General features: G+C 43.6%; 1 protein-coding gene and 1 pseudogene across 15 annotated transcripts in view; both read right to left on the bottom strand.

Moving 5' to 3' along the window:
- Positions 1–3,858: 3,858 nt before the first annotated feature.
- The window catches only part of INPP4B (inositol polyphosphate-4-phosphatase type II B), a 707,387-nt gene continuing 685,108 nt past the window's right edge, over positions 3,859–26,137 (bottom strand). For 11 of the 15 annotated variants that reach the window (XM_035702054.2, XM_025462333.3, XM_025462337.3 and 8 more), the window contains one exon: positions 9,867–11,259. In XM_035702054.2, coding sequence (XP_035557947.1) covers positions 11,085–11,259 — 175 coding nt within the window. In that variant the 3' untranslated portion in view covers positions 9,867–11,084. Of the gene's footprint in view, positions 9,833–9,866; positions 11,260–26,137 lie in introns of those variants that run through there. The other 4 variants (XM_025462335.3, XM_049097162.1, XM_049097163.1 and 1 more) reach the window with 2 other exon arrangements.
- LOC112669344 (U4 spliceosomal RNA) lies at positions 24,591–24,677 on the bottom strand (annotated as a pseudogene).

Raw genomic sequence — 26,137 nt, 5'->3', positions numbered from 1 at the left:
GTAGAAATATAGAAATGCCATTAACTTTTGTATAGTGAACTTGTATATTAAGATTTGTATATATAAATTGAACCTTTATTTTTATTTATTTGTTTGTTATTTGTTACCTCTTTGCAATTGCTTTGTAATTACTTCATGTTACTTTTAAATTCCTTCTTTCTTATCGTCTGTTTTTTTTATTTATTTATTTATTTATTTATGATAGTCACACAGAGAGAGAGAGAGAGGCAGAGACACAGGCAGAGGGAGAAGCAGGCTCCATGCACCGGGAGCCCGACGTGGGACTCGATCCCGGGTCTCCAGGATCGCGCCCTGGGCCAAAGGCAGGCGCCAAACCGCTGTGCCACCCAGGGATCCCATTATCGTCTGGTTTTGATGTCAGGGTAAAACTGGACTCATGGAAGGAGTTGGCCATGTCATATCTGTAGGCAGGCAAATACCAGAAAAAAGAAGCAAGGTATTGGCTAAACTCTGCATTTCCAATTGTATCCGCATTCACCAAATAAGAAGTTGCTTACAATTTGTGTCATGTAAATTATTACCAACCACAAATATTATCCTAGAGGATGCTCCTAGCCTCAAAACATGAAACAGAGGTGAAGAGATGTTTAGACCTCTATATTTATTTCTCTTGAAAAAAAGAAAATTGGTGCAATTTCATACTTTTCTTTAGGAGTAAGTCAGGGGCTTCTGAAATAAAACCGTATTCTAGAGGCAATTCACGTTTCGGAGAATCTTGCATTCAGTTGAATTCGCCCCTCGTTCATGGAGGGGCAAGGGGCGCCCAGGGAGCTTATCTTCGGCTTACGTATGGCCACATGCAAAATAACAACGAACTGATTCACTCAGGGTTAAAGCAAGTCCAAATGCCATTGAACCTCTTGCCTCTCACTGTAGAAATATAGTTGTTTCCTTAGTTCCATTTATTTCAGTGAAATGACGTTTCATTTTTATCTTACTAGCGACTTTAGAGTCTAACTCCAAATAAAATGCAATTTTACAGTAAAGTGATTCTTACCAAAAGCAGGCTGCTTCTGCAGGGGTGCGGCCTCCTGACGGCGAAGCCCACGAGGCCTGCTCCCAGGCCTGGTCTCATTGCTCTCACCGCCCGACCCCCGCTGGGGATACGGGGTCCACTTTCCCACGTCCCTTCCAGGAGGCATGGCCCCTTGCCAAGGCCATATAATGAGTGAACTCTTAGTCACGGGCCAAGGTCCCCCTGGATGCCAGGGCGTCGGGCCTCTGTCACCGGCTCACGTGCCCTGGGCCCCCACCCCGGCCCAGGGCCTGCCAGTTTCAGTCCCTATTGGTGGGTCCTTCTGCCTCCCTGCAGGTTCCTTTCAGCTGCCTCAGTTTCCCTGTTGATCCCTCATCATCCAGCCTCGGCCCGGCACCTAGAGTGCTCCTTTAAACAGATAAACTAGGTCACTTTGTTTCCTCTGCTTGGAACCTTCTAATTGCTCCTAATCACGCATGAAACTCAGCTTGAAGTCCCTTCCCCTCCTGGGCTGAGTCTTTTGCCAAGTCCAGTCCCATCTCCCCGCCTCCCCCCGCCCCCCCGCCGTGGCCCCAGTGGCCCCGCACACCCTGCCTCCGCGCGGACCTCCCCCCTCTGCCAGATGACCCTCCTCTTTATGGCTTCATCTAAGCGACCCCTTCTCAGAGGTCACCCCGAAGCCAGGGTGCCTGTCACCTGCGCCGCGAGGCTCGGCCAAGACTCCCAGAGTATGTGCTTCGTGTTACACATGATGAATAAGAATCACTTTCTTGTTTCTTCAGTTGGTTTCCCTTTTGTCTGCTTGGCCCCCGCTGGACGGTGAGGCCTGCGAACGGCAGCAGAGGCCCCTGGCCCGCGGCTGACACCGGGCCCAGCCTCCCGGCCCACGCACCTGCTAGACGCTCGAGAACATGCACGTGCAGGGCACTGAGTCATTCAAGGCACAGCAAGGAAAATGAGACGAGTGGGGACTGATGGCCATTTAGATTGACAAGATTAGGAAGTTTGCTTCGGAATAAGAAGCATAAGGGCTTCACTTGGAGCCACGGGGGTGGGTGGTGGGAAGGAGGGAACTGGCTCGGGGAAGAGCTGAGTGTGCGTGTGCGAGTGCGGGGATGGGGATGGGGACAGGGATGGGGCATATGCTGGGGAGACAGGCTCCTGTGTGGCTCCGGAGGGATGACAGCGGGGAGGGGGCTGCAGGCCCTGGTAGAGGAGGTGAGGCCGCGCGGTGGACCCCAACGAGGGCCAGCCTCCTTCAGCGTGGCCACAGCCGCTCCCACGGGCCACAGAGGACGTGCACGACAGCAGCAGCTGGGCCGTGACACCGGGGAGAAACGCTGCCAGGTGAGGCACACGAAACTGTACAGGCCTAGGGACACCTGGAAGGCTTCCCTGCTGCTTTTACGGGTGTTATTCATTTATTTATGGGACCCAGAGAGGCAGAGACATGGGCCAAGGGAGAAGCAGGCTCCCTGCAGGGGGCCCGACGTGGGACCCTATCCCGGGACTCCGGGGTCACCCCCTGGGCCGAAGGCAGGTGTTAAACCGCTGAGCCCCCGGGGCCCCCGGAATGTTTCTATGCTGAGTGAGAGGACGAGTTAGAGCTGACTGCACCTGGTAAAGCCGGGTGACGGGGGTGCAGATGCTGCGAGGGGCCAGGCGAGCGGGGAGGCCTGCGCGTGCATTAGGGGCGAGCCGCGGGGGTGCGGACCCCGGAGACAGGCACTCCCCACTGCACCTACGGGGCCTGCTGTGTGCTCCCCACTGCACCTGCACGGCCCTGCTGTGTGCTCCCCGCTGCACCTTCACGGCCTGCTGTGCTCCTGCTGCACCTGTGTGGCCTGCCATGTGCTCCCACTGCACCTGCACGGCCCTGCTGTGTGTTCCCTGCTGTACCTGTGGCGGCCTGCTGTGTGCTCCCACTGCACCTGAACGGCCTGCTGTGTACTCCCCACTGCACCTGTGCGGCCTGCTGTGTGCTCCCCACTGCACCTGTGTGGCCTGCCGTGTGCTCCCACTGCACCTTCATGGCCTGCTGTGCTCCTGTTGCACCTGTGCGGCCTGCTGTGTGCTCCCGGCTGCATGCATTCGTCCCCCTGCTTCCACCCTCTGGGACACGCACTCCGAGCCCCCGTTCCGCTGTCACTCCAACAGCACAGCACTTCAGGACCCTCCCTAGAGTTTAGGCCATGGGCGCTTGGCCATGGTTCCCCACGCACTGCCCCACCCCAAGGCCACCTGCACACCATCTTGCTTGGAGGCACCATGCATGTGGGTGCAAACGTACTAATGACAGTGACATGACAAGACAGGAATGTTTCTTGCTGCAGGATCAGCAACGCTCTGGAAATGCTCCAGCTGACAAAACATCATTCTCCCTTTACACGCAAGCGGGGACCTCATTTGGTTAATTTTTTGGCAACAAGACATAATGGAAGCCTTGGAGTTGCCTTCCAGCACCAGCTACTACAATGAGGTGTGAATGATCAGATCCAACAGCCTGTAAGGAGAAGTTCGTTCATGTGCTCAAGTGACTCCACCATCATCTGGGCAACAAAGATGAGTGATTCGCCCGGTGTTGAAGCACCGATACCTGGTTCTTGAATTCTTTTATAAATTGTGGTTGATTTTGTTCCTACAGAATGGAAACTCGAAAAGATGCATTCTGCTGGTGAATAGGAGGTGAACCTAGTGTCAATATAAGATTTGCTCTGAAATTGTGGCCTAGCACAAATCTAGTCTATTCTCTTCAAAATATTATGTAGGCTACCCTTCTGCTATTTTAATTAACATTTACACATTGCTACGTTGATGAAAATGAAAAAAAAAAGTGTGATAGGGAGAAAAAGACAGAAACATAAAAAATAAAAATCACATTTATTTAAAAAAATATACACACAGTGTACAATGAATATGGTTTACACAGAACAACAAAATAAAATGATATTTCTTCAAATGCCAATATAACATGATCTAGCCTATTTGTGCCCCATTTCCTAGGAATACACATTATTGGCTCATCTAGAATATATATTTAACATAAAAAAAGAAAACAAATGCCAACATTTCAGGTAAGTACCATAAGAATCCGAACACTAGATGTTAGGTTAAGCAAAATAATAAAGTATCCACATGAAAAGTGTACGTGTATAAAGGGTAGCTCTTGTGGAGGGAAATGGGAGTGTCTATGCGCTTACAGACACGTGGGGCCTGCCTTTAAACAGGCTGAGAGTCCTTTGACGTGAAATATTTTTAAATATTGACAGTGATTGAAAAAAAAAAAAAGCATCGCAAGACTGTGTAGAGGATAAGGCAATCTGGCCAATCTGTGAGTCAATACTGCCTCCCAGACAACGAAGCCCTACCAAGTGATCACTGAAGATGGGCTGCTGGATTATGCCTTTTTGTGACCTTAGAGTAATTTCAGCGATTTTAGGAAGTTTGTGAATATATTCATGCTGTGAGTAGGAAAGTGCAGTATCATCGTAAAGAACTCTATTTACTAAAAGGTAAACAAGATAATGGCTTGTCAGGCAACATCACGAATGTTTGGTTTTCTCTCTTGATATTCAGGCTGTCTGGGCGCTGTGCTTCATTGTGAGCCTTGTTTTCCTGTTTTTAATTTATTATTCTAAAGATTTATGTAATCTATGAGAATTCAAGCTGAGAATACCTAATTGCATGTATAAATTTTTGAGGGGTGCTGATACTACCTTATAATTTTTTTTCTACCTCCTTGTTACTAGCAGCCCGTTATGCTTTGTTTCTTTGACATTGTAAGTGCTTTATACTCTTACTTGCTTAGAAATAAAATTCAAAGACTGATTAATGTGCGCTGTGACTCAGAAAGTAAAAATCCAAATTTCCATACCTTCACTCTATACCTAATTGGCTCACAATATTTTATCTCAACATGAATTTTATTTTATTCTGTTTCTAAAGACCGTTTTGCTATAGGTAGCATCTGTCTGGATAGAAAGTTCTAACTTAAAAATGCCGAAGAAACAAAGGATATATTAGAGCTTTCCTTGCAAAGCAGTAAAATAGAAACATGGGAGGGGGGGGAAGCATAGCTTTTGCAGACTGCAGCTGAGCTAAATGAATGTCAATTCACACTAAAATTGTCAATCAACCGCACAACGCTCAGCAATTCATTCTCGTCAGTGGTGCATAATTTGTAAAGCCTCCAGCTATTAGGGATGCTTTGTGCTCCACATGCTAGCTTCCCTCTGGAACTGCTGATCACGGTTTTTTTCAGGCCAGTTTCTTAAATCTGTGATAAACGTTAATTTATTTCCTAAAGATTACAAAAGGTGCCCTGCGTATTGAGTTAAACAGCTGATAGGCCACCAGGCGTGGAAATCAAACATCTAACGCGTCTGCGGCGTCTTAGCATACCGCCAGAGTTTCATTTGCTTAATCTAACAGTTTGGGTTTCAACTGAGCTGTATTTATTAGGATCTGGACACAGTGATATGTTACCGTTTTTCCTGCCTTTAGCAAATGCTAAAATCATAAACTTAAAAATGTGCACTGAAGCACACCTTCAGTGATATTCTCGTTAGGCTCCCATTTCCCTGGACTTAGCCCACGGTTATTACTGCTCACACTACAGTTGCATTGCTAAGATTTCCCTTGCAGAACATCAAGAGAGATACATTTTTAAATGCATCTGTATGATTATATAATTTTATTATGAATAAAATATAGACATGAAATATTACTTACGGCCTAATAAGTGTCTTTAAAAGGGGGGGGAAACCAAAATAAAATTGTAGCCAACTGAAGATGCCTAACTACATTTAACACCATATTACTAATTTTGTTTTATTTATTTTATTTTATTTTTATTTTTTTAAGATTTTATTTATTTATTAATGAGAGACACAGAGAAAGAGAGAGAGGCAGAGACACAGGCAGAGGGAGAAGCAGGCTCCATGCAGGAAGCCCGACACGGGACTCGATCCCGGGACTCCAGGATCATGCCCTGGGCCGAAGGCAGGCACTAAACCACTGAGCCACCCAGGGATCCCCCATATTACTAATTTTATAATGCTTCCAATTATTTGTCATTGCTGGGGAAAAAAGTGATGGTGTCATCCAGTTGTGTGCTGGTAAATGTTTAACAACTGGCTTTTCCAGGAATCAAAAATCCCAGTTTTCAGCATTTGGCAATTTCTGAGAGTGAAAACTCCCCCTGTGGTCAGTTTCAAGCCGCTCATATGATGTTACTGGGTGTGGAGTCAGAAAGAGAGGCCCAGTTGCCCCTGATGCTATGCTGCTTCCACTGTGCTGATACCACGGACACAACTAACCTCAAAAGCACAGGCGAAGAGAAAAATGAAGGAATCTAATTAGGAAAGTGGTAAGTTTTGATAATCTTTTTTTTGTAAAAATTATTCAATTGCTTTTGATATTTTAATATTTAATGATGGTGTGTTTAACAGCTGGCTTACAAAATTCCTGAAAATTTAATGACCAGCTCTCAGGAGTCTGCACGAGCCAGTTCTAGGCCACCCGGGGTACGCTTTCTTGGTGGCATGTATCATGCTTTAGGTCAGGAGGGAAGGAAAGCATTACTCCATACAGATCTTTTTCTTTTCCACTGTGAGTCTTACTTTATGCAAAATGCCATACATAGTTGAGGGGGAAAAAAGGGAAGTATCCTCCATCCAGATACTAGCTTTTAAAGACTTCACAGTTTTCAGGAATTAGTCTTAAAAAAGTAAGAACTGGAGGCTAGTCATGTGGTGTATTGCTCTAATTAGCTGGTTGGTCATTTTAGCACCATTTGTCAGCAGGATCAAATCGTGGCTCTGACTCGCTGGATTATTAGACTGATTCAAAAGCAAAGGCGGGGTATAGACAAAATCTAAGACAGCATTCATATGGAAAAAAAAACCCCGACAACCACATGAGAAATTAATGAATGCATCCAAATGTGGGTCTGCTTCAATTAAAGATTTGAAATGTTTATGCTTAGCTGTTTCGTGGAACATTTTCAGGCTCTGGGTCTTTTGCCACTGGGTCAAATATAATCAAGATGTCACCTTCCCTTGTTTTTAGATATGTTTTCTGTAGAACTCTGCACATAGTTAAGCAGAATTGATACCTGCATTTGATAACATTAGAGGGGAAAAGTATTTTTAGCAAAACAAAAAAAAATTATCTTGTTAGGAAATGTCATTTTCTTGGTTCAGTTTCTGGTTCAATCTGATCTCTTGAAATAGGCCTGCTGGTGTATCTTTTAAATAAAAATAGAGAAAAGCATAACTAGGCTGTGATTGTACAAAGGACATTTTAAAACTTCTTAAAATTTGCTCTTTAATCTAGAAAACTAATTACTTAAGAAATAGTAAAGGGGATTTCCAACAATACTTGAATATGTCTCAGAAAAGGTTCAAAAAAAAAAAAAGAAAAGGAGCAGTATTGTTGTTGATATGAAACATGAATTCTGTTGATGAAACCCATTTTTAAAAGTGTGCAAATATTCAGGCTTTGTATAGGGAAAGGCAAATGACTCTGCTGATAATAAAAGAAAACTTCTGTGTATTTGTATAAAGTTCGAGGCTTTGAGACTTCTCTGCCAGTACTTATTGAAAAAGAAGAAAAATCTTTGGGATATCTTCCCCAAATAGAACAACTTACTTATTGGGCTTTCTAGTTAATACATATTTTTTCCGAATTTGAGTCTCGAATTTTCATTTTTAAAAATACAAACAAAAATGACTATACAAAGAGTATTTACGGGACAATACATTTTCATTTGACTTCTCTTGGAACTTATATGCTGAATGAGGCTTCACTGTTATTCAAGGAAACCTCCGTCATCCCAACCTCTTCACATGAAATCCAGTGGGATCACGAAAACAACCACAAAATCCTACCATTTTCAAATAAAATTGAACAATTCAAAATTTATATTTAATCACTAAAATGGAAAATGAAGCATAAGGGAGTACACCAAGAAGTCTTGACTGTGGCTAGATCTACAGTATACAGCATCTTTTCCTTAAAAAAAACCTGTAAACCGTGTGTCAATGGCCTCAAATGCGATGCCCGCACATCACTAGCTAAAATAGCGGATTGAAAATTCTCCTATGAAAAGCCCCAAATGGTCATCTAAAATTTGTGGTCATCTGAAAAACCCAACATGAGCCTGGAGATGTGTCTGGAGCCCTTAGTTCAACAGACGCGTCAGCCAAGGAGCTGTCTGTGACACCAGCTGTGGAAAACCCCGTAACATCACCCACTGAATGTGCTCACGGCCGGGAGGTGTCTGTGTAACAAGCCCCCAGCGTTTCCGAGGGGAGACTCATTCTCCGGATAGCTTCTCTTCCCATGAGTGAGGAGAAGAATAAACTCTGAACATCGGGAGCAAATGGGTTTCACTAATTCAGGCCGTTGTTCTCGAAGGTTCAATTCTGGCAATAAATGCCAATTTCTACGTAACTAACCAGCATTCCTCCATGATTTTCACGTATTTTCAGCATGGCCATTTGGAAAATAGACAAGCCACAGGCTAGGAAGGTAAGAGATTGTAATCGTGGTTCTAAAGCCGTCCACTGGGACGACTGGGGGCCTACGTTCCGTGTGCTCTAATCTGCCCGTTTCCGACGGCACCGTACAAGACGGACTCTCTAGCAATTGCTTAATCTGAAATTTTGGAAAACCTGTGACGCCATTTTACTGAGAACAAATTTCAGATTCGGGTTAACAGAAATAATCGTTTCCGTTTACCGGCCGTCAGGGTTGCACGGGTCTTGGGATGGTCACTCACATGGTAACTACGCCAGGCAACGCGCACCTCCGCCTGCTGTGTCCCGCAGCAAGCTGGCAGTTGGAAAACATCACCAAGGTGCTTTATTGACTTTTATGGGCTTGGCTGCATAAGGTTGAGGCTGATGGGGATTTTCACATGTGACATCAGCAGGCTGGTCATCGTTCACTTCCCGCGGCTGCAGTCCCTTGCGGTGCTCCTCTCCTCCACCCGGCAGCTTTCTCTGTCACCGCTTGGGTGACGGGGCCACACGACCCGAGTCAGAGTTTTAGAAAGATCCCTTGATATGGGGAAGCACCTCCACCGTGTGGCTGACAATGTCACCCGTCCGCTCGGGAGGACCCGTCCCAGCCTGCTGGGGGCCAAGTTGTCACCGGCACACCTGCCACCCACGTCTACAGTCAAGACCGCGCATTGATGCTACTGAATTTTAATTTGCTGGAAAAATATTTTCCCACTCCCACGAATGGGCCCTAAGGTCACACGTGACGACGGCTGTGAGATAACAGGTCTGAGCCTCTCTTCTCTTCCCCCGCCCTGTCCCGTCTTCACTTTGGAGGCCGAGCATCCCTCTCGGAGACACCTGTGCCCTCCTGTGGAACCCACCTGCGTCTGCTCGGAATGCCTGTGGCTAACGGCCTCCACGAAGGACATGGACATGGACGTGGACATGGAGCCCACCCCAGCACAGGGGCAAAGTGCGGAAGCTGAGAACTAGGATCACAATGTCACTTAAGAGTTTTCTAATGGATTCCTTTCAGAGTAATATGCTAATACCTAATTCAAGTAATCCCTAGATTTGGGCAAGCATCCCTGATCACCCTCCTCCACGGATTTTGTGACAATAGAAAAGTTAAAAGGGTGGAGATTATCCGACTGAGGCGTGTTTGTGTTCCTGTTTATTTGCGTGTTGGCAAAGTTAGGTGTCAGCTTTTCCATAAGTCCCCTCTGGAGGTCGGTAGTACTTGGGGAAAGCCATCAGCTGTAGCATGTTGAAAGCATACTTTCTGCATTTGACATTCTTCAGTACATTCTCTATGCGGCATCCTTCTCTGGTGAAAGGGGAAAAAGTACAACTTCATGAAACACAGAATAAATAAATATGCTTTATTTGTTCAATGCAGAGTTGCAGCAACAGTCCAAGTAAAAATAACAAAGATTCAACTCTACATTTTTTTTTTTCACAAATGATGATACATCTTACAAAATTAAATCCTAGGCCAGGCCCAATACCATTATTGCCCTCGGAAAGAGATGATTCAAGTCTCTTTGTTCTTAACAGATACTTAAGGTTTAATAAACTTTTTAAATATAATTTGCTCCGCGATACAGCTTCACTTTAGTTTCATAAATATATCTGCCTTTTTATAACTTTTCCACAAATTAACTTCTCAGTCTCTTTAAAACACATTAAAATCTACATGTAGCCCTAAGGATGCAGGTTCTAGGAATAAGGCATTTAATTTATTAAGTCTGGCCCTATAGATTTTTAAAGGAAAACGTCTCTATTTTACTCCCATATTTTAGCTGTGCCACGAAGAGAAGAATGGCTTTCCCAACAGCCTGGTCCAAGTCGCCGCTTCAGGAAGGAATGGGCTCGAGCACAGATGGGACAGAAAGTCACAGGTGCTGAAAACGGCGTGTCAGACACAAACAAGACCTCGGTACAAAGGATAGAAAAGGACTCCGAGAGCCAAATCAACCCAAACGATAGTTACAAACAGGTTAGTTTAATTACAAAACATAAAGAGCCATTCTCGCCATGAAATCACTTGACAGGAAAGGGCAAATCGAATCGAAGCCAAGAACCAACATAACGAACAAGTCCGGGAACCAAAGAGCAGGTCCTATCGGCTGATGGCAACAGTGATATTAGCACAGTGGAGAGAAAGTCTGGAACCTCCCACATCTCTGAGACTTGTCTCAGGGGGTCAGTGCGTTCGTTGTGCAAATTCACTCTTAATTGTTTCTGATAAATTGAATGGGGGAGAGAAACAGGAGGTGCAGAGCTTCAAGCTTTCAGGATTCTGTTCTTTGTCTTAATTCCAAAGACAGTAATTCAAAAATTCTTCTGAGCTAGTTAACAGTGGGGGAACACGTTTCCATGAACAAAAGAGCAAAACAACTCAATGCATAGTTACTTCTTTTCGTAGGTTTTAGGAAAAACGAACAAAACACTTACAGTTCAAACATTGTTTTTTTTTTAAAGTCTGTGAATCTGAAAATGTAGAAATATTACAGCATCGCCCCCGTAATTTAAAGTCCGTTGTCGTTTGTAGAAAAGAAAGGAATACAACGTGAAACTTATTGGTATTTGGCTAATAGTAATGCAAGACTTAAAATAAGCCACACGACCAGCAGGTGTGAGCTGACGAGCAGCAAGGCGACAGGATAGAAGTGTCGAGAAGTTGGCTTGTTATCGGTTAGACAGCCTGTTTCGGGGTCATCGGATTCACTCAGCGCTCCCTGGGTCTGTCTGCTGTTAAACAGGGAGGGGGGTTGGGGGGAATCAGGAGAAAAGAAAAGAGTAGAGCATTCACACAGGGAAGAAAGGCAAGCGCACAAATCCTGAAATACAGCACCGTATCTGATACCACACAGCTGTCGCGGGACGAGTTTCCACCCTAACAGCCCCAAATGCATCCTGTGCATTTTTCTTACCGTACGACGTCGACAACTGCATTAATAAAGGCTCCTTTCGCTTTTTTTTTGTGCAAGGAGGAGGAAGGAGACACTAAGATGACATTCACGTGGGTCGACTGCGGACGTACAAGGAGGAGTCACACAGGCAAAGCAGCGTCAACAGACAAGGCTACGTGAATAAAACTAAAATATGGTTCAATCCGCGAACAAATCATCCACGATACATACACCTTGGGGAAACGGAGCGGGAAGCACAGCCCGCAGGGGGGCCAGCGGCCACGCCTGGCGCGTTGGGACACACCGTCTATTGTCGCTGTACCTGCATAACGCGTTTAAAGTCATAAAGATGATTTATGGAGATAGCCTGGTATTCAAAATGAATGAAACCTCCGACACGTCACCCCTGCCAGCCATACGATCCGCTTAAAACCCGGCTCAGCGCCCTCTGCTCGTTGGGCTCCTGAACCCAGCGCTCCGCGCCCGGCTTACTTAGACGAGGCCACGTCGCCTCCGAGGGGCTCCTCGGAGAAGAGAAGCTCTTCTGTGTGAGTGGCACACGGCGTTGGTCACGGGGCTCCGAGGCCGGGCCCGCTGGGGCCGTGTGCGTAGGCGGGCGACATGTGTCCCCCGGTGCCGGCTCATCAGTCCCAGAGCTTCCAGCACTGACTCGCTCTCAGCTGTCGGGGTCTGGTTGTGAGGCCTCCAGGGGTGGAAGCGGAGCGCAGGGGGCTGCGTGGCTTAGCCGGAGGCCCTGCACACGAGGCCCCGCGCCCCCCTGCACGCTCGGGCTCTGAGCCCAGCCCTGGCCGCGGGCCGCAGCCGTCGGGATGCTCGGAGGCCCTCCCTGCTGCCAGCCTCAGACCGACCACGCTGTGTCGGCCCCGGGGCTTCCTCGCTCTTTGCCAAGACCTAAGGGCCACGCGGCCAGTGGCTAAGCGGAGTAGAAGCCTACCTGAAAGGAGGACGCTTAGTCTGGACTCGCGTGGTTCCTACAGTCAGGGGCCCGACCGACCCCGTTACTTGGTCGACGTTCTACGGCACATTGGGTGGCAGCATGCAGCAGGCTTGGAAGAAGTGTATTTTTATTTTTTTAAGACTTTATTCATTGGCTTATGAGACACAGAGAGAGAGAGAGAGGCAGAGACACGGGCAGAGGGAGAAGCAGGGAGCCCGACGTGGGACTCGATCCTGGAACCTAAGGATCACGGCCTGGGCCCAAGGCAGACGCTCAACTACTGAACCGCCCAGGCGTCCCGAGAATTGATATCTTTGTGATTAAGAGAAGCTTCCTCGCCCAATATTAGCTCTCTAGGATCTCTCACGTTGTCTCCTGTCCAGTGTAAGATGAAGGTTCTCTGCAGCAAATCTGAACCTTGTCGAAACCTGGTGTCCTCCCCCACGTTCCTTGTTAGCCGAGAAGTACCATCTCCTACATTGACTCCCTCCCCATCACGTATCTATTAACCAGATCATAAATGTCACATTCTGATTACAAATTTAGGTGAAATATTAACCACAATCTATCCATATAAGGGTAGAGAAATACTCTTTCCTTCCTAGTGGGGCCCCCTGTGGATGGGCCCCGGACGAGGAATACAGTCCTGGCCAAAGTACGTTGAGGGGGTTTGGTGAAAGTCCTTAATCCGCATACGGGGATGAATTTATACTGGATGGCTTTTTTTTTTTTTTTTCTTTTTCTTCCCAAACCACTGCCAGAGCACATTTAACATTTTCCAGTCTGTTTGCTGAGTAGGCCTGAGAAGTGAGAAATCACTAAATGAAAAGGCTGTGGTGTTTTGTTTTCTTTCTGGAAGGATAGTTCTATAATTGAATTACTTTGTTGTTTACCGGCTTCATTCCCTGGAGATTAGAATAACACATTAAAAGCGCCCCACACGTAATGATTCTCTTGCTCGGCTGCAGTCCACAGCAACACGGCCTGTGTGGCTGCCCCCGAACGTACGGCTCGAGCCCCCTGACCAGGTCACGACCACAGGCTCACTTCCTCGTGACCACAAGTGAATTCTTGAGCACTCTGCACGCGTAAACTAGAAAGGAGGTGTTGAGCAACGACATTAGTGATTTTCTCACCAGCAGGGCATGAACAGTAACTGATTAGCGGCTGCCTTGCAAGGGCCCTGGCCATCCAGGGTCTGGAGGTCCCCCCGGGGCACCTCACGCCGTTGTCTCCACTGGACGTGGGACACCATCAGTCGTTTGAGGGCAGTTACGGAATCTGCAGGATAGAAAATGATCTTTTTCTCTGGAGAGAGACCTGTCCAAGCAATCACTGAAAAACAGGTAAAAGGGAATGCCTCACTTTTACATTCATCACTGCCCACGGGAGGAGGCATTTCCTTAAATAAACCGGATCGGAGTGGCTCAACGACGACATCTGCGCTTCCCCCTCCTCCCATGGGCGACCCGAGCACCTGCTGCGCCCTCCCCGGCCACCCGCTGCCAAAAACAAAGGTGACGCACGTCCTTGCTTCCCCTGCTGGTTAGCTGTCCCGGAGGAGCCTTGCCTGTTTGCTCTTTCATTCCTTCATCCACTACAGCTCCTTAGGCTCCCTCAAAGCAGAAATCCCAATTAAAACGGACTCGAGAGACATCCTCTTGCGACCGAGAGCTGACATCCTCTCCTGCCCTGCTGGAACCAGAGCACCCCACGCCCGTGCAGCCAGGGCTGGGCCTGGGCACATCAGCTTGCAGTCCTGAGCTAAGGGCCCGAGCCAGCACCTCACGCAGCCCTCTTGGGCTCCGCGTTCATCCAACGATTGACCTTACAGAGCACCGTGTCGGAGGCCCTGGCTTTCTAGATTGCGTCAGATTCTCAGGCTGGCAGATCTGTGTAAAAATGAGCGCAATGTAGGTCTGACATCAATAAGGACTTTGAGAGCAGTGCGGAAACCATAGCATCACCGATTCTCAGAGGCCAGGGCGACCTGAGGAGCCCTTCAAGGTGAACTGCACGCCCTGTAGAGGAGAAACCCAACGCCAAGGCCTTGCCTGTGCTTCACAACAGCATCTGCAAGGCCCGGATCCGGAGAATGGAGCTACCCTGCTTCACGATTTGCTGCCTCTATGGTAGTTTGATCAAATAAGGGGAGAGGGACCTCTTGTTTTCAGGTTAGATCGAGGCCCGTGACGTCTAGAACTCGGAATACTCTTAAATGTCAAAGTATCTTACCAAAGTTTTCCAAAAGTTTAATAATTTAATAATTTTAATTAATCATTCGAACATTAAAAGTAACATTTCCAGAACTTTTAAGAAACTGTGCAACTATTTAAATACAGGGTGAGTTTTAATAAGACTGTCAACAGCAGGATCATTTCCAGGGACCTAGAAGTAAGAGGAGCCTTTTGTGGCCCCTGGGTCATGGGCCACATTTAAGATGGTCTCTTCCTTCTAACTGAATTTCAGAATCTAATTCAAAATACATTATGTAGATGATAGGAAAAGCCCCTAAATGAAGAAATTACTTTGAAGACGTAATGCTGTGTCACTGCTCGGAATGCCTGGGTTACCTACAGGTTTCTAATCATCATGGACCAGTATGGTGTGAAAGAAAGAGAAGTATTCAAGCAAAAAAAAAAAACCAAAACAAAACAAAAAAAACCCCAAACACTCAAAGGAAGCAGGAGTCCTCCCCGTAGGCCACTGCATGCATCTCCAGATGGGACGTGTTTTGGGGGGAAGGGGCCTGTTATGACACAGAGGACACCAGGCCCTGATAACAGAGGTGATAGTGAGCTTGGGAACCTGGCCCGTCAGAGTCGTCGGAATTCCCTGAGACTGAGGAGCACCCCATGGGCTCAGGGAAGAGGGAACTGTATGGTTAAGAGACTGATTTCAGGGGCGCCCGGGGGGCTCAGTGGGCTGAGCATCCGCCTTGGGCTCAGGTCATGACCCGGGGTCCTGGATGGAGCCCCAGTGTCCGGCTCCCCGCTCAGTGGAGAGCCTGCTTCTCCCTCCCCCTCTGCTCCCGCTGCTTGTGTTTTCAAGTAAGTAAATAAAATCTTCAAAAAAAAAAAAAAAAAAGAAAAGGGTGTTTGATGTCAAAGAGTCAAAGGTTCTCTAGTGTAAAGTCTGGGCTACCCTGGGAGGCAGAGGGAGTGCGTGGAAGTGGGACAAAGGTCTCCCAGTGTCCTGTCCCACCACGGCCACGCGGCTCCAGCGGCCGTCTCTTATGCATTTCTTGCAAACAGTCAAACTGGTCCGGGTTATTCTCTCCACGGGCTCAAAAGGGGTCCCAAAACTTGCTCCAGTGGCACACAGGGGATTTTTTTCAATCTGTCCAGTGGAAAAGCCATCCCTTTCACTTTATGATCGGGCTCCTCAAGCATAAGGTTTCTTGTTCCTCTCGGAAAGTGGCAGGTGTGATTTCCTGCTAGTTGTTCCATTAGGTGAAGTGGCTCCAAAATGACTTTCATCTCTACCTTCCTGTGACTGAGTCTATTCAAACACGGCTGCAGGACCCTAGAGATGCTGTTTTCCCCCCACTAATACAATAGGTGACAGTTCAGTAAGAACTGGCAGAGGCAGGGAGCAGAAATCAAAGAACGCCAAGCATGCTGATGTCGTGTTTGGTCTCGAAAGGTGTTCTTACTCCTTCTTACCTCTTTTCAGAATGTTTAAAAAAAGAAATGTGTCTTATTCAGCCACATTGATTTAATTTCTCCCTCGTATCACAAGTCACAATCTGAGCCAAAGGGAGACGCTCAACCCCTGATACCCACCCAGGGATCGATCGATCTATCTATCTATCTATATAATTTTTTTTAAGAAAAAGAGAAAGGAGGAAGAAGGATGTAATGAGTATAATTGCTTCCATCAGATGATTATCAGAGAACCGATTCCCATTTTGATCTTAGAATTTTAGAAAGAAGAATATTATTAAATCAAGATATTTGGATGGGAGGTCCAGAAAGAAATACTGTAAATGATTAAAGGACTGAAGGAAAAAGCTTATGAGGAGGTGTTGAAGGCTCCTTTTATTTGGGTAAGAGAAGTTCACTAAATCCTGGCGTATCCACTTAAGCCTCTGCATAGCAAAGCCAATACAGTACTCTAGATGCCTTCCAAAACCATTTCCTGGAGGACTGTTATGGAATGAAAGTCCAGCTTGCATCCCAGCTGCCCAAAGCTTGTCAAAATAGCAGTGGTGCTTGTCCATCTACAGGGAGGTGGAAATATTTTCAACTGCTCAGTCCTGAGACTGAAGCTCCTGAGTCTCAAGGAGAAAGTTGAGCTATACCCTTCGGCTCCACACTCTGTTGGGTTTCCCAGGTTTGGGTCCCCTCCCGCCACTGCCAGGCCCATGCTATCGCAGTCAGCTGAATGAATCCTGCCAGCCTTTCTCAGGGGCGGTGTCCTGCATTTGGTCTTTCTCGTTGCATCTGAAATGGACAGAGTTGGCTATGAACCAGCTCAACCTCAGACACCACCATTCCTTGTGCCGTGCGTTCCCGGACATTCACTTTAGCCCACTCTTTGGACAGGATCCTCCAGAGGTATCCACTTGGTTTTTGTCTCTGGCACTGGTTGGCGTACTCATTACCTTCTCCAGGAGAGTACATTCTCTTTTTTTGTCCCACCTTCCAATCTTTTCCCATTTTTATTTCCCAATTTTCCCTTTACTCTCACCATCCCCTGCAAAACGGTACAAGAGTAGGATGCTACAATCCAGGTTATCAACTCCTACAAGTGAAAGCTTATGAAATTCCTAGGAGAGAGAGTAAGGTGAATTCGGGAATCTTAGAGTTCAATTTTTGTATACAAGTACATGGGTAACACTGGTAATACATAACTTTGAAAAAGGCAGACTATAAAATATGAAATACCAAGGAAGAATAACCCCAAGGTGTAACTTAACATAGTTTACATATATTATCATTAATCCCTGCTACAGAGATTCAAAATCAAGGGAGGACTTCTTAGAGAAATAGACTTTTGTAATGGACAGTGAAGGCTGGATAGAATTTCAGTGGCTAGAAATTAGGTGAGGTTGGGCGAATGTAGATAACAAGAAAAGGCATGAAAATGAGAGTGTCAGGTGCACTTGGGAAGGTGCACATAGCTCACAGTCTGCTTTGGTTACAGCAAGGAAATCAATAAAGGTAGGAAAATTAAACTTAAAAGACAGTTAATTTTTTTTCTTTGTCGCTTATGTATTTTAGGCGTTTACTAAAATAAACACACATGTTTTTTTGCAGTGAGAAATTCAACCGCATTGCGCATTCAACCGCATTTTTAAAAGAAGATGGGGCTATTTCACAAGTGTTTGTGGTTGACAGCAAAAACTTAGACCTTATTCTCTAGAAGGTGGGTGGGCTCACGAACAGCAGACTGGAGAGATTAGCTAAGTGCCGTAGCACGGCATGAGGCCGCAGGAGAAGAACTTTAGGAAGGAGACTGGAAGATGGGGAACAGGAGGAAAGAGAATAATTAAGAGACTACAGCAGTGGTCCGGGTGAAAAGTTAAAAATCTGGAGTAAAGCAAAAGAAATACAAATGAACGAGAGGCCGTACCTGAAAGACAGAGGGGTGGGGTGAATCAACATCCTGTGGAGCCCACCTTCTATGAATTCTAGACAGAGCTAGCAATTATAAGAGCCAGGAGAGAGTATTTGATCTTGGATACATTTCTTCCCCCTTCTCTGTCTCCTTCTGTAACTACACTGATGCAGATAATCAGACTGAGTCTAAGGACTCATCATTTCTGACACTTGCAACAATTTTCTATAATTCTTGAGATGGCTGTGTGTTTGCCAAACGGGGCTATCTGGGAGGGCAGAGAATATCGCTCAGAGCCGACTGCGGTAATTGCTTACAGTTAACTTTTTTGATTAAAATAAAAAATGTGTCAGTAGTTTCACTGCAGTAGAACCAAGGGAATTCTTAGACACCACAGGTTTTTTTTTTTTTTTTCCTATCTGTTTGGTTCATGCTTTGTTGCACTTCAGTCAGAAATCACATTCTGTATCGACCTCTCCTCTGTTCAATGGAGTAAGACACAAAGACACTGACCTTAAAAAAGGCTATTTTCCCCCTTCTTTTGTTTTGTTTAGGGTCCCTCTAATTTGCTAAAACTTCCTCAACTCAGACTGTTGGAGCCTAGAGGGATCTCAGAGATCACCTGGTCCAACCTCTTCATTACTCAGGTGAGAAGGTTGAGGCCTCCAGAAGAGAACAAGGATCTCTGTGGGGCACAGAACAATTAGGTTAATGATATTTTTCAGCTCTCACACAATGAAATAGGACTTCCTCTCAGGCTCCATCCCTAACAGAGAGAAAGAAGTCACTTTCTCACTCCTCAGATTTTATGCATTGTGAAGATATAGTGTCTAGCACATTCCTACAAGGAAAGGTTCTCAGGGTTGAGAAGAGGAGCTGAATACCATGCATACGGCTCATCCTGACCTCTCTGTTCTTCAGCAATCCACATGGCATTTTATTTCCTTTTTCTAGATAATTATGGTTGTGGAATTAGCATTCCTCAACCTGCTGCTATAGCTGCTATTGCTCCAACTTACAAACCACTGGGAATTCCAGGAAAAAAGAAAATGAATGAATGGATTCATATAACACTGATTCACAGCTAAGCTCATAGAATGTTAGTAATAAAAGTCACCATTTATTGAATACTATTTCCCAAAGGCCCATCACTTTACCCTAATATATTCAACCTTCATACTATTACTGTAAGGTAAATACAAAGAACCATTTTGCAAAAGGGAAACCTCAGAAATCTCCAAGGTTGCATCAGCAATAAGGAGTAGAGATAGAATTTGAATCCGATTCCTTCTGACTCCTAATTCCATGCTCTTAATAATTGCTATACATTCTTTTCTACATTCTGCATTTTGCAAGAAACTGTGAAGATCATAGAACCTCCACACATGGCCTTACAGTCTACATAGGAAACCTCAAAATAATCAGAATAATCAGGGAAAGGGATAGTATTTTGTTGTAAATGAAATAAAGTTTTCGAATCGCAAGAGATTTTAGTGTGATCTTGGGCTTAGGTGAGCACACATCCCAGGGTGCCCAGGGTAGCTCTGGCTTATGCCTTTTGCCCCAGCAGGACTTAGGTGGAGGGAAGGAGGGTTAAAGTGTGTACTATTAAAAAGAAAGACAAGGAAAAAAAAAAACAAGGATATGTGTGTGCTTGCTGTTTGCATTCTGTTGCATGTTGGCTGAATAAGTGTGTAGTGTTATGCATCTACAAGAGGAGAATGGGAGGATGAGTGGAGGAAAGGGGATGGGCTGACAAAGAGATGAAATGACACTGCAAGATGGTATGATTTTACATGGTATACTTGGATTTTAGAAAGATCAGTTTAAAAATACTCTGTGTGTGTTGGGGGGGCGGTGCCTGGTGGCTCATTCACTTAAGCATCTGACTCTTGATCTCAGCTCAGGTCTTGATCTCAAGGTTGTGGGTTCAAGCCCTGTGCTGGGCTCTGCGCTGAGTGTGGAGCCCACTCAAAAAACAAAAACAATACTGTGTAGAGTAGACTGAAGTAGGGAGATTGGAAGCAGAAAAGCCAGTGAAGAGGATAATGACATAATTAAGGAGTGAGGCAAATAAGACAGGATCAGCATGACAGAGACAACTCGTCAAAGCCAAAAGACACATTGAGGGAAAGGAATGGCAGCATCCCAGTCAACAGACAAGTAATTAAGACTTGCCTAATTATTTACGACTACGTTGTCCCCAGCTACGAGACACTACCCTCACGGACAATGAGAGGACAACAGAAATTGCCTTAATGCACTCATGAAACTTTGGAGCTAAGTGACAGCAAACTGAAATAATGGTACATGCTACCAAAAAGGTTTTCTAGTAATTTGAAAAAAAAAAATTAATGGTAGAAGTGTATCATTTGGCACAGAAAAAACATAGGCAACCGAAAACTTTTTCCTTTTTTCCAAAAACTGTTTTCAGATGCTATTTAACGTCAGCAAAATAGTATCACATCACGATGAATTGTGTTAACTCAATTTTGTTGGTTTCATTTTATGTAATTTGTCCAAACAGACAAGTGCAATTGATTTATAGTTGTGTCATCAGAGCTACACGTGTAGGGAGTTTATCCCTGGTCTTGAGTTTGGGTATATATATATACATATATAAGCAAAATGATACTAAAAACAGTTTATGTCAGAAAGGAAGAGATGCAATCATTATTTCTTCTTAAGGAGGTTAGTGCAGGATTTGGGTTTGAGAAACACTGCCTAATGCAAATAGGATTGTTATTTACATCACTGGCTTTGACAAGGAGGTGGTTACCCATGATGTGGAGCCCAACATTTTAAGTGGTCTGGTTGACTGGGAGTCAAATTGAAAGGACAGGAGGAAAATATGGGATTACAAAGTAACAGTAACAGCTGAGACCACATCAAGAAGTGTATATCGTGTATAACAAACTCTGAAGCAAGAACATAAAATGAAGAAATACAAGCAATAACACCCAGCCGTATAAGCTATGATTGATACTCAAGACTTCGTACAATAGCTGCACTTGGCTAAAATATGAGTTTTGTGGTTATGTGGTAGACCTTACATATATTTCTTTCCAGAAAGGTGAACAGATGAATGGGCAGAAATTAATTTTATGGCCAATATATAAATGATAATTTGCAAGATTTATTAAAAGACAAAGTACCAAGAAATATGGAAGACAATCCAGATGTCATATCGAATTACTTCAAACCATGAATCAATTAGCAAAGGTCCATGGGTCATATCCATGTGATGTCCTATTGACTTAAGAGTCAGTTTTGTGAGTTTTTGCCAGGTAGTCGTGTTGAGCTCCTAGGCCACATGGCTAAAAATACTTTTTGTTCTTTTAATTCCTTTTACTAAGTAAAAGGCAGTCATTTCTTGAAAATTAGCTTCCAAGAAATTGTTTAGGGGATCATGAAGAACTGGCTTTGTGAAAACAGTTAATCTAGTAGTAACCTAAGATTCCTATACACAGGTATGAAGCCAAAATGTATTAGGACACTTATCCTTTTGTTTTAGAGGATTGTATCTTAATGGATTCCACTCTAGTAAATCAGGGATTAGCTGTTACTCTCCTGACCTTAAAATACTTCCCATTGAGAATGATTAATAAAAAGTAAATGGTTAATTAAAATCCAAAATACAGATTATTAGCCTATACATTCCTGTAATTGTATAATGTATCCGTTTTAAAAAAATTCTCAGCAGATACCATTGTACATAGTATATAGTAATTCTATATCTAGATACAGCAGCATGGTGTTTATACACTGGAGCGTCCAACAATCCTAGGCTTGAATCTGGTTTTGCCTCTTGCTGCCTATGTCACTTGGACAAGCTATATTTGGTCAAACTCTCATTTTGTCATGTTTCCAATGGGGATGATAATAGTATTGTTCTCGATAGGTTAACTACACACACATAAACAACCATGCACACAGATAGTGTATTTAGCATGCCTTGCATAGACTAAGTACTCAATAAATGGTGGCTATTATTATTGGTGTCATACATATTGAATTATACTGAGTAAATGATAATGAAATAATCTACAAAATCTCTCTATTAGTGGCAAATGAAAAATATACAGTGTAACACAATTATCTTTATAAAAGTTTTAATCCACAGTAGTGATTTCAAAAAGAGTATTTAACCGTTATTTCTAATAATATTGTATTGTTATGATTTATATATACTAACAACGCGTATAGATCGGAGTCGGATGGGCTGTTGAACAGTAGGATACTTTTTAACCAAAAGATGTTTTACTTGTAGAATATTGCTTTCTTGCTTTTATTATTACACATTTAATGATGCTTATTTTTCTTATTTTTCTATTTCACACTTAATATAATTGTATGCAGCACAAAAGAACTGTCATTCAATCTTATAATTCATTTTAGTCTACCTGAAATTATCATTTAATTCTGATGTTGTTTTGTTATAATACTTTCAATCAAAAACCATTAATATATATAGAGATTTTTGCTCAAATATTTGTACCTTGAATAATTATAAATATTCAATCTCTTATCATTGAGATAATGATAGAGAAGTTTAAGGCAAACTAAATTATTAAAATGCATAATGATTTCTAAGGGGAAATGAGGTTGCTCTTTTATTATTAAAATAGCTTATTTATTCCCTAGGAATTACTTATTTAAAATTTATTTCTCCAGAAATTGCTACCTGATTACTTAAGTATAACCCATGTTGTTCTCCTATGTTGATAAATAAAGAGCAATTGCATATAGCCATAAATTAAAACAAGTACATAGGATTTTTTTGTCTTCCCTCTACTCTTTCATAAATGGGCGTGCATTTATAAAACAACAATTCCCTGAAAAATCGTACAGTCAGGAATTCATTGAACATTTTCATTAAATATTCTTTTTGAGTACAATGCCTTTATTTTAACTACTGGGCAAAATTTGCTGCACTTAAATTGCCCAGTTTGCTAAGACAGACTTTCCCATATTGTGTTCCATATGGAGTGTTAACAAAAGTCAATTTTCTTTCTGAAAGAATTTTTGTAAGTCTTTCACATATAAAAGGGGAGTGGCTCTTGGGAGCTGAAAACATGCTACTTCTTGGGTGTAAGCAGTTATTTCTCAGGTATTCATGATTATTCATTGAAATGTATACTTTGGTTTTACTCACTGTTTATTACTTATTAATACTTCAACATTAAGTCCTATAAGATGTATTGCGATATTCTGTATAGTCTGAGGAGATATAGCCAAGAAAAACGTCCTTTCTTCTTGGAACACTTATTTAACATCATTAAAATAACTATTATTCAGAGGAACATGAATTAGGAATTGCTGCCCTACAAGAGTTCAGAAAAAAAACATACAGGCTAATTAGAAAACTAAACCATTTAATCAAATTAATAATTCTGACAAAAATGTATTATTCTTACATACATATATTTAGATCAGATGCCATTTTATCTTGATTTTTAATCTGGATAAATAGCCCAATCTTCTTTTCACCTGGTATTGCATGAAATCCAAGACTGACTTAAATGCATGAACCTATCACAAAGGAAAGCAATGTGACTAATATTATAAGTAAAGATAATACCACTGCTCTCATTTCTCTGTCTCTTTTTTGATAAAGTATGAAAGGACACACTACACTGAAATAATATATCATTTTAACTTTCCTAGAAACAATATTCAAACCTTTCTTGATCAAGAATACATTATTGGGGCTCCTGGGTGGCTTCGTCATTAGCGTCTGACTCTTGATTTCAGTTCAGGTCTTTTTTTTTTTTTAAGATTTTATTTATTTATTCTTGAGAGACATAGAGAGAGAAAGAGACAGAGACACAGGCAGAGGGAGAAGCAGGCTTCCTGCTGGGAGCCCGCTGCAGGACTTGATCTCGGAACTCCAGTATCACGACCTGGGCCAAAGGCAGAAGATGCTCAACTGTTGAGCCACCCAGGTATCCCTCAGTTCAGGTCTTGATCTTAGGGTTGTAAGATCAAGTCCCTGCTCAGGCTCTGTACTCAGCATAGAGCCTGTTTAAGATTCTCTCTCTCCTTTCTCCCTTTGCCTCTCCTCCACCTCTCTCTCCCTCTTAAAAAAGAAAAAAATTAAATTAAATTTAAAAAGAATAGACTATTATATCAGAGCCCCATCATATTTAAAGGTTTTTCAAGTATTTAAAAAAAAGTCCCTTAAAACAATTTGTTATTCTTTAGATACATATTTTTAAGAATATGATTTATTACTTTTATTGTGCTAAGCATTGTGCACTCGACTTTGGGGAACACCTATAGATATACACATTTCCAGGAGACAAGTCATGTACAAATAACTTATTTTCCCCAGAATTTCTATAAATGCTATATAATCATTCTTCTTTGTAAACAAGCATGGGAACTCTATTGGTGAGTTTTAAATACAGTTGTTGGAAAGAAAGGCTCCTTTCAAGTAGGAGTATTAAAAAAGGAGGGCTCTGGCAAATGGGAACCATATGGTACAAAGGAAAGAGCAGCAGAGGAAGTGTTGGGGGAACAGGTTGTGGGCTTGGTGCTCTGACAAACCCGTGGCGTGTACTGCAACTTAACTAAACTTAACTGAAATGTTTTTTGGGAGGATTGCCCTAGATACTCTGTACGTCTAAAGTCTGAGCTGCCTCAACATCGCCATCATTTACTGTAGAATTCTCAATTAGCAATAATCGCACCTTGGATAAACCTCATTGGCTACGATACTGCCACTGCGCAAAGCTACTGTAGAATTCTAATTCAAAATTTCTACCTCTTCATCACTCACCACGTACCAGGCGTTGCATTAGATGCTAAAAAGATGAGTAAGGATTGTTTTAGGCTTCAGGGCTCAAAGACTAGAGGGAGGAAGTATATCTAAATCAATACCAATATGGAGATCTCACAATGGATGTCAAGAAGGTAACCCTCAAGCATAAAGAAAGGAACCGTGAGGCTACACTTAAGAGATGTCATTTGAGGTAGACCCTATAAATATGTGGCAGCTTATAGGAGGGGGTAGAAGCACTGCAGAGGCAGATGGAGCGTGCACAGGGCAGTCTTTAAGGACCTGGGGGGTTTGTTGGTAGGAAAAGGGATACAGAGAGAGAGAGGCCAGGAGGGCAAGGGTCATGTGACAGACCACAGGAAAGTAACTAAGCAAGTAGGGGGTTGACCAGATGTGTGCTCTTTCTTTCTCTTTTTCTTTCTTTCTTTTTTCTTTTCTTTTCTTTTCTTTTTTCTTTTCTTTTCTTTTCTTTTCTTTTCTTTTCTTTTCTTTCTTTTCTTTTCTTTTCTTTTCTTTTCTTTTCTTTTCTTTTTTTCTTCTTTTTATTTATTTGAGAGAGAGAGAGAGAGAGAGCACAAGGCAGGGGAAAGGGAGAAGTAAACTCCCCTTTGGGCAGGGAGCCTGACATAGGGCTCAATCCCAGGACCCTGTGATCATGACGCTTAACCAACTGAGCACCACCGAGCACCCCTGGATTTCTGTTTTGAAACATGATTTTTGGCAGCTACTCAGAGGGTGAGCTTCCAGAAGGCAGGAAGAAGGAATCTGGTGAGAAATGGTAATGCTTACTCTCAGGCAGACACTATGTGGATGCTGACATTCTGTGTTGTTATCAGAGAGGAAATCTGTTCGTTTCTACTGGTCTTTTTAAAAAAAAATATATATTTTATTTATATATTCATGAAAGACACAGAGAGAGAGAAAGGCAGAGACGTAGGCAGAGGGAGAAGCAGGCTCCAGGCAGGGAGCCTGATGTGGGACTCGATCCCGAGACCGCGGATCACACTCCCGCGGGAGCCAGGGGCAGGTGCTCAACTGCTGAGCCATCACGCGTCCCCATTTCTACTGGTCTTGGTGCCAGTGCTGGTATTTTGTTAGGAAAAATGAGAAATTGGTCTCAGAGTCTTTGTCCTAATAGCAGACCACCACATCCTCAGATAAATAAAGGTTACAATTATATCTATAGTCTTGACCCAGCTTCTCAAAAAATACTTTAGATAGGCTTGAGCATTTAACTCAGAATTTACTTGAATCCTTCCATTTCTCTTCCAAGAATCAAGGAAGAGATAACTCAGACCTAGAAAATTGCAGGAGTACAGTGAATTACTAACTGCCAACCTTTCTACCAGAAAGGGAGAATGTTGCAACAAGAATCCAAATTCAGGTCTTTCCTGTGTCAATTTTTACCTCTGACAT

Source organism: Canis lupus, chromosome 19 (assembly GCF_003254725.2).
Source record: "Canis lupus dingo isolate Sandy chromosome 19, ASM325472v2, whole genome shotgun sequence".
Lineage (NCBI taxonomy): Eukaryota > Metazoa > Chordata > Mammalia > Carnivora > Canidae > Canis > Canis lupus.
Note: the sequence above shows the minus strand (reverse complement) of the source record. Positions and strands in the feature narration are given on the sequence as shown.